Source organism: Stegastes partitus, unplaced genomic scaffold (assembly GCF_000690725.1).
Source record: "Stegastes partitus isolate 25-593 unplaced genomic scaffold, Stegastes_partitus-1.0.2 Scaffold160, whole genome shotgun sequence".
Lineage (NCBI taxonomy): Eukaryota > Metazoa > Chordata > Actinopteri > Pomacentridae > Stegastes > Stegastes partitus.
The window spans coordinates 156,876-171,580 of NW_007577891.1; the positions used below are offsets into that span (position 1 = coordinate 156,876).

The window sequence follows — 14,705 nt, forward strand, 5'->3', positions numbered from 1 at the left end:
CTCCCCCGCCCCTCTCCGTCACTACCGTCCCCGGCTGATGACGTAGCCCCTCGGTGTTTACTATGGCGGCTGTCTGCTAATTGAAAGAAAAATGCGGCTTTTTTAACTGCAAGACGGAGAACAGTTTTTCAAAGAAAGTCGGGACATATTGCTTTTTCAGAATGACAAACAGAACCTCGTACTTTTACGACCCAGACGTGGGCAACTTTCATTACGGTGAGTTTGGTTGTCGTTGTGAGCAGGCCTTTACAAAGGGAGCTGCTGCTAAAGGAAGCTAGCTACATGCTAATCACTGCAAGGATGTGTTTCATTTTTACGTGTAGTTTGAAGCATATCACGCTTTGCAGGAACATTTGGAGACCTGTTGTGATCATTTTGAGTGCATACTTTTATTTTTAATGCAGCTTCGTGAGTATATTCCAAAGCGCTTGGTTTTGCTCATTGACTAGCTTGTTGCTATAACGTCAACAGTCTTGACGTTTATGACAGTTGTTGTCATGTTTGTGTTCCGTATTTTCCCGTTTTGGCATTTTACTGAAACGTCTAAGTGGTTTCTGCAGTCACTTTAGTGGGTTAGCACTGAATGTTGTGTAACTGTCGACAGGAAAGTAATATAATACGACACTTTATGTCATTTTCTGGCAGTGCACCGTGCGACTTCAAAGTTAAACGCTTGTTTCAGATTGTTCAGAATATGGACCCAACATGTGCAGATGTACCTAATATGGACTATTGTCTTGCAGGAGATTATTTTTCCTGTCTACACTTAAAAAAAACAAAACTGTTTAGTCTGTTCTACATATTTGATGTATTTTAGTTTGTGTAAGCTTTTAGTCTGAATGAAAAGTTACTAGATTTTAAATCAAAATCACAGTAAAACGGTGAAATAACCAAACAGCAAATACTGCAATTTAGAATATAGGTGGTCAGACTGTTAACTAATGAGTCCAACACAGTTTTTTCTCCCCATGGCTGTGAAAGAGACAGGAACCATGACACTCCTAATTTATGGACTTATTCTAACAAGTGCTCTCTTGCACTTCTATTTTATTGCTATTTTATTATTTATATCACCTTTTAAGGTTTTTTTTTTCTTTCTTAAACCTGTGACCATATTAGCTGCTACTAAGGTGATGCCAAACGAAATGTTGTGTCTTTGTAAAATAACAGTAAAGCTGCTTCTTCTCAATGCTGTAAGTCAGTTTGATTTATTCCAAGTAGACTGAAGCTTTCAGGGATTGTTTATCAGAATTGGGATCAGAATGATATTTATTGCCAAGTAGGTTTACACATATGAGGAATCTGGTAGTTTAGTGCAAACTGCTGCCTGTTGATCAACATGTGGTTCAGGCTGTGGTGCAGCTAGTTTGAGCCCAGTCTTGTTATATAATTTTACATTTTGCAGCACAACTGAGCCAGAGTTTAAACTGTTGTGTCGGTGGTTTTATAAATTTATGCAGCGCTTGTCTGATAGACTTTTAATTATGTCTTATGTGGCAATGCTCCATCACATGTTTTAAAATTGTTACCCAGAAAAATAGCAATGAGACATTTTCATGAAAGTCACTGACATTATTTGAATATTTGCACTATAATCTGAAACCTGTGCGTCTCCTTTAGGTGCTGGACACCCGATGAAGCCTCACCGTCTGTCGCTCACTCACAGTCTGGTTCTGCACTATGGACTCTACAAGAAAATGATGGTGAGGAGATGAACTGACTGATTCACCATTTGATCACAAAGAGGAAAATGCTCAAAAAGTTCACACTGTGCTTTATCAAATGTTCTTTTTCTAACCAGGTGTTCAAGCCTTACAAAGCCTCTCAGCACGACATGTGTCGGTTCCACTCTGAAGACTACATCGACTTCCTGCAGAAAGTCAGCCCCAATAACATGCAGGGCTTCACAAAGAGCCTCAACACATTTAACGTAGGAGACGACTGGTGAGTAGCGCCTTTCTTTATACAAATCATACGAACAGGGGATTTTCCTGCAGAGAGGAATTTTTGGGGAGAGGTTTTAACTTGTGCCAAGCTCATAAGAAGTGAGAATTGATAAAAACTATTAATTTTAAACCACTCATGTTAATTGGGGTTTGATTTACTTGAGCATAATTGCCTTTTTTGTTTATCAAATGCTCTAAAATGAGATGAAAATGTACAGATTTCTGTCAAAAGAGTAAAACCAACCTGGTGCATTGACTCTACGTGGACTGATAGTCGTGACTGTCATGCGTAGTCACCTGAAGCTGTTCGATTGCTTACTTACACCTCTGAAATTTTGTTGATCAGTCTGCAGCGTAAACGCAGCATTTAGCAGCCTGTTTGATTATCACAGCTGGTAGAAACCAGACTAACCCATAACCAAATGATTTTGTGTGTGTGTTTCAGTCCTGTGTTTCCAGGTCTATTTGAGTTCTGCTCCAGATACACAGGAGCATCTTTACAGGGAGCCACACAGCTAAATCACAAGGTAACGCCCACACACACACAATACAAACACACACACACACAAACAATACAAACACACAACTCTAACGGATGCTTTTAGTGTTGGTGAGAGTGAATGTGGTGGTCTGTGCTGTTGAGGCAGCTCCCCATCAAAGGCATGGTCAGCACTGATTTAGTGGTTTTTGTTGTTATTTCAGTTGCAGCCGTGTTCGCTTCCTGTCTTGTTTGTGTTTTACTACAAAGAAGCTGTTGATTAAAGGGACACACGTGTGCAGCAGATGATGCCTAAATCAGTGGACAGCTCATCCTCAGGCTGCGTTAACAATCTAATCTGTTGTTGTTGTGTTGAAACAGCAGCAACACGGCTGCTGCTTTAATGTCCCCGAGTTCTGACCAGTGAGTCCTGTGAGTCTGAGAAAAAGATTTTTAAAAATCGGCCGTGCTCTGCCAGTTGAATGAAAATGGTCCAGTCATGTCACAGGTACATCCTGGACTCTACATCACTGAGCTTATGATGCTAATATGACTTTGTTCTATTTGTTCAGTGCTTTGTCTTTATTCTCATTGCTGATATATTAACATGGAGAGAAAATGTTTACTAATGTGTTCCACAGCTGCTTGTTTTACATGATGGCAATTATTTCCGTCATTATTAAGTAAGTTTGTCGATCAGCTGATAAATGGTGAAAAAACATTCATTGCAACTTTCTCAGATGCCTTATGTTGATGAGTTTTGAGTGAATTTTTGACGTTTTTTTTCACAGTTTTTAGTTGAATATCAATGAAACTCAGCTATTACGATTGAGGCTGATTCGTTTTCTGTTGATAAAATCGTTAAGGCGCTACATGACAGTAAAGCTGCGTTAACCTTCCTGCTCCTTTATGGGGATTTTGAGACTTTTAAATTAGGGATGCACTCTGTTATTGGCATGAATGAATGAATGGTTTGTTTCGGTTACAATCTACAGTACAAACATTGAATTTGTGTGCATTCAGCTGACACAAGAATTATTACACATGCTTGAATGAAACATTTTTTTTCTCACAAAAAAATTCAACAAACTCTGTAACCGAAAAAGGTATCGGCTGAAGCCAAGGCTGATTTTTTGTCTATCCTGTACATCAACCAGTAAAGGCTTAAAAATAAAATATCTATTGAAAATTAATTGGTCAGAAATTTTACAGTTTCATTTGAAAATGTTACATAAACAATGGGTCACGCTTTACAAATATGTTGAAGTATTTTTGTCCCGTGAATGTGTTCGTATGAGAAGTGTTTTATTTTGTGTCTGCATCTGTCAGAGGACGATAATAACAGGAAGAGGTGCAGTAATATGTTAAATCTTCTCTGCAGTTAGATGCAAAAAACATTTTCATGAACTATCATTGGGCCAAAATGTTTTGGAAAATACTGGCAGGAATCTGAACTCATGCGTCCTGTTTTAACTGATGTTGACGTTTCTTTATTTTCCAGATCTGTGACATCGCCATCAACTGGGCCGGAGGTTTGCATCACGCCAAGAAGTTCGAGGTCAGAACAAAGTCCCCTGTGTTGATGTCATTCTGTTCTGCTCTTTGCGTAGTTCCAGATTAAGATGTTTCTCCTGTTTGCAGGCGTCGGGGTTTTGCTACGTCAACGACATCGTCATCAGTATTCTGGAGCTTCTCAAGTAAGACGACGCTCGACTCAGTAACGTTCACCTCATGTTCGCTGTGGGACTTTTCACAACTCTCCCACTCTGTGTGGTTACAGGTATCACCCTCGAGTGCTCTACATCGATATAGACATTCACCACGGCGACGGCGTCCAGGAAGCCTTCTACCTGACGGACCGAGTCATGACCGTGTCCTTCCACAAATACGGGAACTACTTTTTCCCTGGAACGGGTCGGTGCTGCTTTAAATATCTAAAAGATGCTTTGCTGTTAAGATAGTGTTGTTGAGGGTACGTTCTAAAAATATTCATCAGAATGTTTTGCTTATGAGCAGCACAAACAGACAAATAAGAGGTTTCTTTGTTGTTGGACCTCTTGGTGCTCATTCATTTTCAGAAGAAGTAGGACACACGAGGCTTAGCAGATGAACGGATTTACTGAGCCGCAGTGAATCTTAAAAAGTAGCAGCGAGCTTTGCTTTGTCATGTCAGAGTTTTCTGGCTGCACTGTTACAGCTCTTAGAACGTTTTAAACTGTAATTTTATTGAACTATTTCTTGTTATTTTACAGTTTTTCTCTGTTTTGTGAAAGTACAGATACAAACTAGTAAAATCACAGAAAAAAATATGGATTGACATGTTGACTTTTTATTATTTTACGGCCAAAACTATTAATATTCTGCACATCAAAACTCTGTATTTTTTTTAGTATATGTTCTGTATGGGGCTGCAAGGCTGCTCGGTGGTTAGCACCATCATCTCGTAGCTAGAAGATCCCCGGTTTACGTCCCGGTGAGGACACCCGGGATCTTTCTGCATGGAGTTTGCATGTTCTCCCCGTGCAGTGTGGATTCTCTCTGGGTTCTCCAGCTTCCTCCCACACAGTCCACGAACATGCTGAGGTTAATTGGTGATTCTAAATTGTCCATAGGTGTGAATGTGAGTGTGCTTGGTTGTCTGTCTCTAAGTGTAGCCCTGTGATAGACTGGTTACCTGTCCAGGGTGTCTCCTGCCTTCACCCTGAGTCAGCTGGGATAGACTCCAGCCCCCCACGACCCTAGTGAAGATTAAGCAGCGTATAGATGATGGATGGATGTTCTGTATGCTCTTTCACACTGTGTGATCGTAGCCACCTGATTACTGCATTTATATCTGTAAAAAATACTGTTATTCTATTAATATTTGTTATTATTTGCACAGTTTTATCAATATTTGACTGTTACAGGTTTCCAAAATGCTTGAACTTGTTGTTTTCTGGCACCGTTTTTGCTGGATTTTTATTTTTTTGCAGTGTACAACCTCATTAACTGGTTGTCTCTGTACATGTACAATAACAGATAAAATGTGTTTCTTGTAGGTGACATGTACGAGGTCGGTGCAGAGAGCGGCCGCTACTACTGCCTCAACGTTCCCCTGAGAGACGGCATCGATGACCAGAGTGAGTCCAAAAACCTGATTACTGACACATCAGAAGTTTAAGATTCCACCTGACACCGTCTCCACTGTGTTTCAGGCTACAGGCAGCTGTTCCAGCCGGTTATCAAGCAGGTGGTGGACTTCTACCAGCCCACCTGCATCGTCCTGCAGGTCAGTCTGAAGACAGCTTCAGGTCCAAATCTGACGTCGTGTGTCATGTAGTGAAATTATAAATGACTGTGTGTTTGCAGTGTGGAGCCGATTCTCTGGGCTGCGACCGGCTGGGCTGCTTCAACCTCAGCATACGAGGGCACGGGTGAGACTTAAATCACACGTCTCCTGGTTAAAGTCGAGTGTGTTGTTTTGAAACAGCAAACGTGTCTTTGACTGATTTGGAAGGTTAGGCGCTTTATGTCGACTGTATTTCATCTTCATTAGTGACGTCTCTTCCTGCTGGTCATGAATTTATTTCCTCTCTAACAGTAAAACACATTACAGGAGTCTCACAGTCTCCTGCAGGTTAAACTGGGCTGAAAAGATTCACTATAAATGAACTGAGATCAGCAGCGCAGCAGCAAAAAGGCTGTGAATAAGAGAAACAGTAACTGAGCAGTCTTCTAGTCACCTCATGTCCATGTCCACTTTTATTCTGAGCAGTAGAGCATCACTCAGAGCTCCTGCTGCTCACTGTGAACTAGTTCAACTCAGAGCCCTCATTTGAATAGAAACGTTTAGGCGCTGCATGTCTAAAAATGATATAAAAACCCTGGAAACATACTGTAGGTGGAAAATACAAACCACAAATGCATTTAAGTTATGAGTTTAACATAAGATATTGATCCCTCATTGAGAAAATTTACATTCCAGCAAATAAAACGTAGTAAGAAACAAGACAAGAAAAGCAAAAATACAGCAAAGATAAAAATAAAGACTGTTTTCCTGATGTGCCATCAGTACATCAACATGTACTGATGGCACATGATGGATGATGCACCCAGCTGATGTGTAGAATTATAGATTTATACAGAACAACGGTGTTTGATTTCTGTTGTTGCACCTGAGAAGTTATAGAAAGAAAAGATCAGTTACATCATGGTGGAGAAGAAAAAAAACATGGATGCTGTTGCACCAGAATGGCTGCAAAAAGAAAACAGTGTCAGATTATGAATATACACACATATTGATATGTTAAAACAGATGTAATAAATAAAGATAACAGCTGCCTCTTGTCTTTAACATGTGTGTGCATCCTGTTGTGTCTTCCAGCGAGTGTGTGGAGTTTGTCAAGAGTTTTAAGATTCCTCTGCTGGTGCTGGGAGGAGGAGGGTACACTGTGAGGAACGTGGCTCGCTGCTGGTCAGTCTGACACACAATCAATAAATGAATCAGTGGCTTTAACAGCATCAATATCAAAAAATATCCAGCTGCAGCTCGGTCAATGAGAGTAACCTGTTGTTGTTGTTTTGTGCTGCAGGACTTTTGAGACGTCTCTGTTGGTGGATGAGTCCATCAGTGATGAGCTGCCGTATAGCGGTGAGTTGTTCTTCTGCATCATGTCGTGTTTCTTCAGGTGTCTTCTTGTTGCCCAAAGTGGCTAAATGTGTCCTAAAACATGTCCTGTGTCAGCGGCTCACACAGAAACTGAATTAATCAGAGCTGCTGCTGAGCATCTTTAGTCTTTAGCGCCATCTACTGGAGGTTCAGAGGAGCTGTGAGGGTTTTTACAGCAAAGCTGTTGTTAGAAATTACATCACGCTTCATGAATGAACCTACGATGTCTGCAGGGATTGGTTGAGCTCTCTGTGACTGTCATGAGTACACAGAGCTAGAGGTGTTGGATCGGCTTTGTTTCAGTTAAACTAACAAGTCATAGTTGAACCTGTTGAGCCCTCAGGTGTCCTCTGAGCACATCTGCAGGTTCACACATGTTTCATCAGCAGTGGTTTAATAGAGAATCAACTTAACTTGGACTTGAAACCAGTTTTATTTCTTCAATATGCACATAATCTGTGTTTCTGCACATGTAATATACAATCAGGTCTACAGAACTGTGTAAACCGTCATATCCAGTTATTAGGCTGTTGTTTTGTCAGTGGGTTGATTTAATGTTTAGGAATTTTAAACAATCAAGTTGTATTGCTAAGAAAGTATTATTGCTATATTGTTATCTCACACTTTAGGATTTACTTTTAGAGTTAAAATATTTTGAGAATTAGACTCAGAAAAGCAAGTTAGGAATCCTACACTTGTGTGTTTAGAAGTTTTTAGGAGCTACTTTTACATCTGAGTGGATCATTTGTGATAAACAAGGACATGAGGAATGTAGAAGACAAGGAGCTGAAGTCATTCCTGTTTGTCTGATGCCCTCCACTTTTATTCTCTTTCCTTGCAGAGTATTTTGAGTACTTTGCTCCAGACTTCACGCTGCATCCGGATGTCAGCACTCGGATAGAGAACCAGAACTCCAGACAGGTACCAACATCGTCCAGTACTTTCATACATGCGTTCATTTCCCCCAAACCTGACGGCATCTGAACGTGTCGTCTTCATGTCTTCATCCTGCTTCATTTCCTGTGAAAGTTCTGATTTAAATTACCGTGTTGGACCCGGTAACATCTCCGTGTCACTTTCAACACGGCATAAGTCTGAACTGCTTCGACTTTCACTGATTGATAAGATTCATAAGATTCTAGCATTCAAGAAACTCACCAGTAAAACATGTGTTCCAGGTTTTGGCTAAATGTTAACAGCAGCTGAGGTTTAGTTTGTTGCTTCCAGCTGTTTGTAGGAGTTTTTCCTCTGAGTTCAATAAATACCTAAAATATCTGGCAGCAGCAGGATCCATATGAGCTTCTCCAACGAGAACGAGCTGCACACATGAAACAACAGCAGTAACTTCACTAATTACTTCTAAAACCTCCAGAACATGACGACAGGATTGAAGGTGAACTGAGTCACAGTTCATCAGCTGTAGTTAAATGAGGTCCATCACAGCTCTCAGGATGTTACTGTTCTATAAAAGTAGGATCCATTTACTAAACTCCAAATATTTTTCTGTCATATCAAGTTTTTTATTAGTTGTTTTTAACTTTCACAGCCTGACAGCAGGATGTTTATGTTATTGTCAACATGAATGCCTCCGAGCCTACAGATAGAAGAAGAGCTAAATATTAAAACAACCTCAGAGCTATGAAACACATTTTATGTAGTTCAATAAATTATCATAACACTTAGAGAGAATTTACAGGGTTTAGCTAGTTGTAAATAAACTTGGCTGTTTGTTATTTATACAGTTTGACAATCTTGTTAGTAGTTTGGATTCAGTCTTTAGCTTATTATGTATCAGACATCGAAGTGAACTTTATTGTTATCTCTACATGTGCTCTTAAATACAGAGAAATTGAAATGTTGTTTCTCAAAGTCTTACGGTGTACAAAAAAGAAAAATATAAACATATATATATCAAGAATACAAATACATAATCACTCGATGTACCGTCTAACCTCACACTCTAATCATCTGAATGAAGCTGGGAGGAACAATAATGGAAATCTGACCTATGTCTCAATGACAGTTAACTCAAACAGACTGACAAACTAACTTCAACACTTTAACTTTAACAGTCTGATGAAGCGTCAGTGTTACGTATCCATGATGTCTGAACCGGTTTGTGAGCCTTTCTTCTGGTCCTACATGTGTCTGAATGTTCACGGCTTCCTGTCTTCGTCTCGTCGCTGCAGTACTTGGAGCAGATCCGTCAGACGGTGTTCGAGAACCTGAAGATGCTGAACCACGCGCCCAGCGTCCAGATCCACGACGTTCCGTCCGACATGCTGAGCTACGAACGCAACGACGAGCCCGACCCGGACGAGAGGGGCGCCGAGGAAAACTACACCAGGTCAGAGACGATGAGGAGTCACACATAAAATCATCCTTTATTAACCCCACAGCAACAAAGGAGAGAGAAAACCATTTAGGAAATTAAAAATAAACAAAAAATGTACCTAAGCACTAGCGCAGATCATCCACATTCCTCTAGATGTTGAAATAATATTGCACATGTGAATGGTATTACAGATTCTTTAATGAGCAGAAATAGTGATAGACAAATGCTAATATGGCTCAGGTTTGTCCCAAAGTAGAAAAATACTGATGTTGCACAGACTCTTATATACAGGTGCTGGTCATATAATTAGAATATCATGAAAAAGTGTATTTATTTCAGTAATTCCATTCAAAAAGTGAAACTTGTACATTATATTCATTCATTACACACAGACTGATGTATTTCAAATGTTTGTTTCTCTTAATTTTGATGATTATACCTGAATACTAATGAAAATCCCAAATTCACTACCTCGGAAAATTAGAATATTGTGGAAAGGTTCAATATTGGCGACACCTGATGCCACGCTCTAATCAGCTAATTAACTAAAAACACCTGCAAAGGCCTTTAAATGGTCCCTCAGTCTAGTTCTGTAGGCTACACAATCATGGGGAAGACTGCTGACCTGACAGTTGTCCAAAAGACAACCATTGACACCTTGCACAATAGGGATATGGAACTTTAGAACTTTATGCATTAACGTTTGTTGTCTGCAGAACTGTTGTCTGAATTTCTCCATCTTGAATTCTTCAGGCCAGAAGCAGCGAACGAGTTCTACGACGGCGACCACGACAACGACAAAGAGAGCGACGTGGAGATCTGACGGCTCCAACGCACACCTGAAACGTTTCTGGAGGAACCTAAAAGACTCTGAGCTGTCCTGCCTCCATCAGAGCCGCCATGACGCTGCACCACAGTCGTGTAAATAACGTCGCTGAGTTTGTTTTCAGCCTCAGCGACGTTCGAGCGAAGTACTTTTTAAGACGTGAGGTTTATCAGCGTCCATCCATGTAAAAACAACCTTTATTTTGTTTCTTCCCTGTAAGCGCACAGTTTTATTCCCACTTGTTTTCCTTTCGGTGTTTTCTTAGTAATGAAATGTGTTTGGCTTTTCGAGGCTGCAGCTGTAGATGGACTTTCTGTCAGTTGGTCGGATTTAAGAGCAGCTCTGCGTGACACCGAGGGTTTTTTTTTTTTTCACATGCGCATCACCTTGTAAGTTTGAAGCAGGTGTCAAAGAAAAGGCACGAGGAAGGTTTTGATTTATTTCACCTTACGGGCGAACACGAGGGCGCCTGCCAGGATCCATTAGTCACACATCAGCCGGTTCAGATGTTTAGAACCACGCAAAACTGCTTTTTCTTCTTCTTCTTCTTCTTCTTCCCTCCAAACGTACAGATAATTCAAAATGTCATTTCAGTTCAACGCTGTTCTGATTTTTACAGCCTCTCTGGAGCTGTATGTCTGGTGTTGTTCATGTGCCTTACAGCTCTGAGAAGCCGGAGCTGGGCACTTTCACTTTAACGCTGATTTGGATTCTCACAGGACGGAGCTGCTCCCCTCCTGCCTTTTCATTCCTTTTTTCTATTTCTCGTCACATTACTGTACATACGGACGTGATGTATGAACTGTTGTTGATGTAGGAGAAGAGCGTTGGCGAGGCTGGCAGGAATCAGAGTACAACTTTATTACAATAAACTCATGACAGATGTACAGTTACTAGAAACACCTCCAGTCCTCTTTTAGCCAGAAAACAGCTTTTATGTGATTTTTGATATTGTCATTGATTTGTTTTTAATAAAAAAAAAAATGAATAGAATCCCACCTGTGTGTGTGTCAATGTATTAAATCAGTTTCCTTCGCCGCCACTAGAGGGAGACAAAAAAACAACCAGGAAGCAAAGCCAAGGTCACATAGATTTTATTCCTCATTCATCCAGTGATATGTTCTTACACAACAAACAGTACTTCAGGAGAAACACACACCTGCAGAATTTTAACTTCCTCTCGTGCGTCAAGCAAATCCAAAGCAGAGCGACAGGCTGCGATGCTGGATCAGACGAGCACAGAGAGGTTTAGATGCTCCTGTGTAAACTCAGCCCAAATACATCCGTTTATATCGTGACATCAGGGGCAACGTTTAAGCCAGAAAATGCTTTTTTTTTTTTTTCTCCACCACCTGAGGCCCAAAAATCTGGACACACAGGATTCAAATGCCAGATTTTCACTTGCATGCAGATCCAGCTAAAAATACAAGTTTTCTCTCATTTATTTACTTTTTTTTTTAAAATAAGCTCCAGGCTGGTAATAATAAGCAATTCCAAGATAAGCAGGCAACTCAAGCTCCGTTTATGATAGATCTGTTTATGAAGTGTGCAGGCTGACAAACTGATGGCCGTCACTGAACTTAACACAAAGACAGAATCGTAGAAACATGCATTTAAAGAGAGAAGTGATGGTTTCCTTTTGAAGTGTAAAACGTCTTATCTGCACTGCAGATGTGATAAAATGTAAACGTTAAAGGTCTGAACGGTGCTTTGAGTGCAGATGGGTTTTGTGTTCAGTCGGTATCAGGATGGCAGCCTGCTCGTGTTCTGGATCTCTGACTGCAGCCAGAGAGGCAACACTGACAACTACTAACTTCAGTTCAAATAAATAGCTTCATTCACGTTATACCGTATAACTTCTAAAAACACATACGAGGCTGAATTTACCACAGCAGAGACTCTGAGCAACATCTGATTAGTATGAAAGGTTCAAAATGCGACTTTCTTCTCCAGTTAAAGGTTTTACAGACACATCAGAGGCAGCAGCAGTGAATCAGGGACGAGTTCCTCAACATGGAGGCTCAAATATTAGCTAGCAATGATTCAGGGAAAGCTGAAACGGAGGGAAGAAGGGCAGCGACCGGACGTCAGGGTTAAAGTGCAGAGTGTGACAGGTGGTGGCACTGTTGGATTGTGGGAAATGTAGTTTATTTCTGCTTTCTACATCAGCGGTCTCCAACCTGTTTTGCACCACGGACAGGTTTAAAGAAAAAATATTTTCAACAGACCGGTCGTCACACACGTAACAGATAAGAAGTGTTCAAAATAAGTAAAATTACTCTTTATTGCTAAACATGTTTTGACTTTTTCTTCTGTCTCAGCATCAATCTTTTCAAAGACGCTCTCCAGAGAAGTTAGTTTTTTTTTTTATTCGTTTCAACGATTCTGTTTAATAGCTGGACATGAAAACTGACAGTCAAGTCCCAGAAACAAGCCCAGACGGAAGGGATGGGAAGACGAGCTTGTCATTTTTCAAAATAAAACATCCTGCAGAGTCCGCCAGAAACTAATTAAACCTTTTTATTCTTTCTGTGTGGGACGGTACCGGTCTGTGTCCCAGTGGTTGGAGACTGCTGTTCTAGAGACAGCAGCACACAGCAGGGCTACACTGTTACACTGGTTGCACCGATGTATGAAAAGTTGTTTAAATGCTACATGTTAAGCATTACCTTGTTGTGAGTTCCAATAGTGGTTCTTTCCTAACAGAGTCTATAAATGGTTATAAACTGGACTAAAGTTGCAGATAAATATTTTTTCCACAGAAAGGATCTGAGACTTCTTGTAAGGCAGCTTGTCTTTGGCTTTATTCGAGGCAGTGGTAAATATGATTTTCATTTCTGCGTCAATTTGCTGTTAGCCATAAATCTGCCACAACGTGGAACGAGTGTCTTGGAGAGTTTTTTTTTCTTAACATTTTAAATAACTTTTGCTGAACTCTCTGTAATACTAACAATGTTGGCTAAAGGTTGTGGTGGTTGGTGGTCGCTGTGCATGCAGACGTTTAGAGGGAGAGACCTGAGTGTTAGCCACATTGCTTTCTGATGCTATAATTCACAGACGTCCCATAAACACCTCACATGCACCAGTAGATGCTGCTGGATGTACCGTGCACAGAGAAGCCTCTAGTCTCCCACAATGACTGAAGTAAAGAGCTCTAATGTATTAAAGTTAAACTGAGTGAGGTAATCTACCTGTGCAGGGCCCAGAGACACTCAAACAGGTGAACCGGTGGAACCAATGAAAGTGTTAAGTTGACAGATTTTAGGTGCACTGCCTGTATGTCCTGGTGTCTGGTTTCTCAGGCTCGGTCTGCATCTTCGCTCTGGCTAACGTCTACAAAATACTAAATTCAAAACCAACAGCCCATTTGTTCTGTCATCAGTGTTCTAAATGTTAATGGACTACAGGAGCTTGTGCTGCCGTGTTAAGGCCTCTGGGACAGAACCTGGCACCAGGGCCGCCTGCCACGCCAGAGTCAGGTCTATTAATACATCCATGACCGAGGTGCAGCATTCTGGGACGGGCCGGAGAAAGTAAAGCAGAGACTTAAAGGCTCATCAAGCATGAACCAACGAAGGCAGCGACAGGAGGGCAGGGACGGCGGTGACAAACAGCAGCAGATGGACAATATGAGGAGTCCTACGCTGTGGAAACAAAGCGGCTCCAAAACAAGCTTTACAGGAGCAGTTGTTGAATCGCTCCACCTCTGGAGGATGGAGGAACATCTGTGTCTTACTGTCAGTTATTACAAATGTTGTAAATTTGGCAGAGCGTAGCTGCCTTGTACCTCGACCCCGGCGCTGCTGGTTTAACGAAGCCTTTTCGGTCTAAACTACCCCGATGTGTGCTGCGGTGCTTCTAATCTGTGCTCGTGTGTGGAGCTGTTTCTGCCCTGACGTTACAGCCCGGTTTAACAGTTCGGAGGTGATGGCTGGTGGGGGGTGTGGGGGAGTGTTCGGGGCCTACAGCTCTTCGCTCTCGTACAGCGGGGCGGTGTGCTGGGCCGGACTCTCCACCGTCAGAGCGGGAACGTGGCTCAGAGACGACAGCAGCTTCAGCGTCTTGGAGCCGGGGGGCGCCGTCTTCATGGCCGGGGTTGTGCGAGCTGGAGGGGGCGGAGAAAGGAGAGAACGTAAATGTTCCTCCATCGATTCAGACTGTGGCTTGTTGTGTTGCTTTGTTGTTAATCAGTCTGTAGAAACCAGAAAAAGAAAAAGCTGTCATGTTACTGCAGCACATCTAAAGCTGGTCTTTATCCGCTGGCCTCCTCCAGAGCAGCAGATACCATCAGCGGTGCCACCAGGAGCAGCGACACATCTCACTGCTGCTTGGCTAAAAATTCTTTTCATGCCAGGTTGTCTGAAAATAACTCTTCTGCCGTGCACGTCACAGCACAGAACAGCACGCCATGGATCGCTGCCAGATATGTTACCAGCACATTCTTAACTGGGAACAATGGGTCCACAGCTGTC

General features: G+C 41.6%; 2 protein-coding genes across 2 annotated transcripts in view; one reads left to right on the forward strand and one right to left on the reverse strand.

Annotated features, from left to right (window-relative positions):
• The first annotated feature begins 40 nt into the window (after positions 1-40).
• On the forward strand, positions 41-11,226 carry hdac3 (histone deacetylase 3). Its single transcript, XM_008279467.1, has 15 exons — positions 41-216; positions 1,621-1,703; positions 1,802-1,944; positions 2,392-2,473; positions 3,926-3,982; positions 4,066-4,121; positions 4,205-4,338; positions 5,463-5,543; positions 5,619-5,692; positions 5,773-5,837; positions 6,788-6,877; positions 6,996-7,054; positions 7,914-7,993; positions 9,262-9,419; positions 10,161-11,226. The coding sequence occupies exons 1-15, from the start codon at positions 162-164 to the stop codon at positions 10,228-10,230; spliced, it is 1,287 nt and encodes a 428-aa protein (XP_008277689.1). The 5' UTR covers positions 41-161; the 3' UTR covers positions 10,231-11,226.
• An 85-nt stretch (positions 11,227-11,311) lies between these two features.
• Positions 11,312-14,705, reverse strand: part of myot (myotilin) — a 41,012-nt gene continuing 37,618 nt past the window's right edge. Inside the window, exon 19 of the mRNA XM_008279488.1 lies at positions 11,312-14,338. Coding sequence (XP_008277710.1) covers positions 14,196-14,338 — 143 coding nt within the window. The 3' untranslated portion in view covers positions 11,312-14,195. The remainder of the gene's footprint in view (positions 14,339-14,705) is intronic.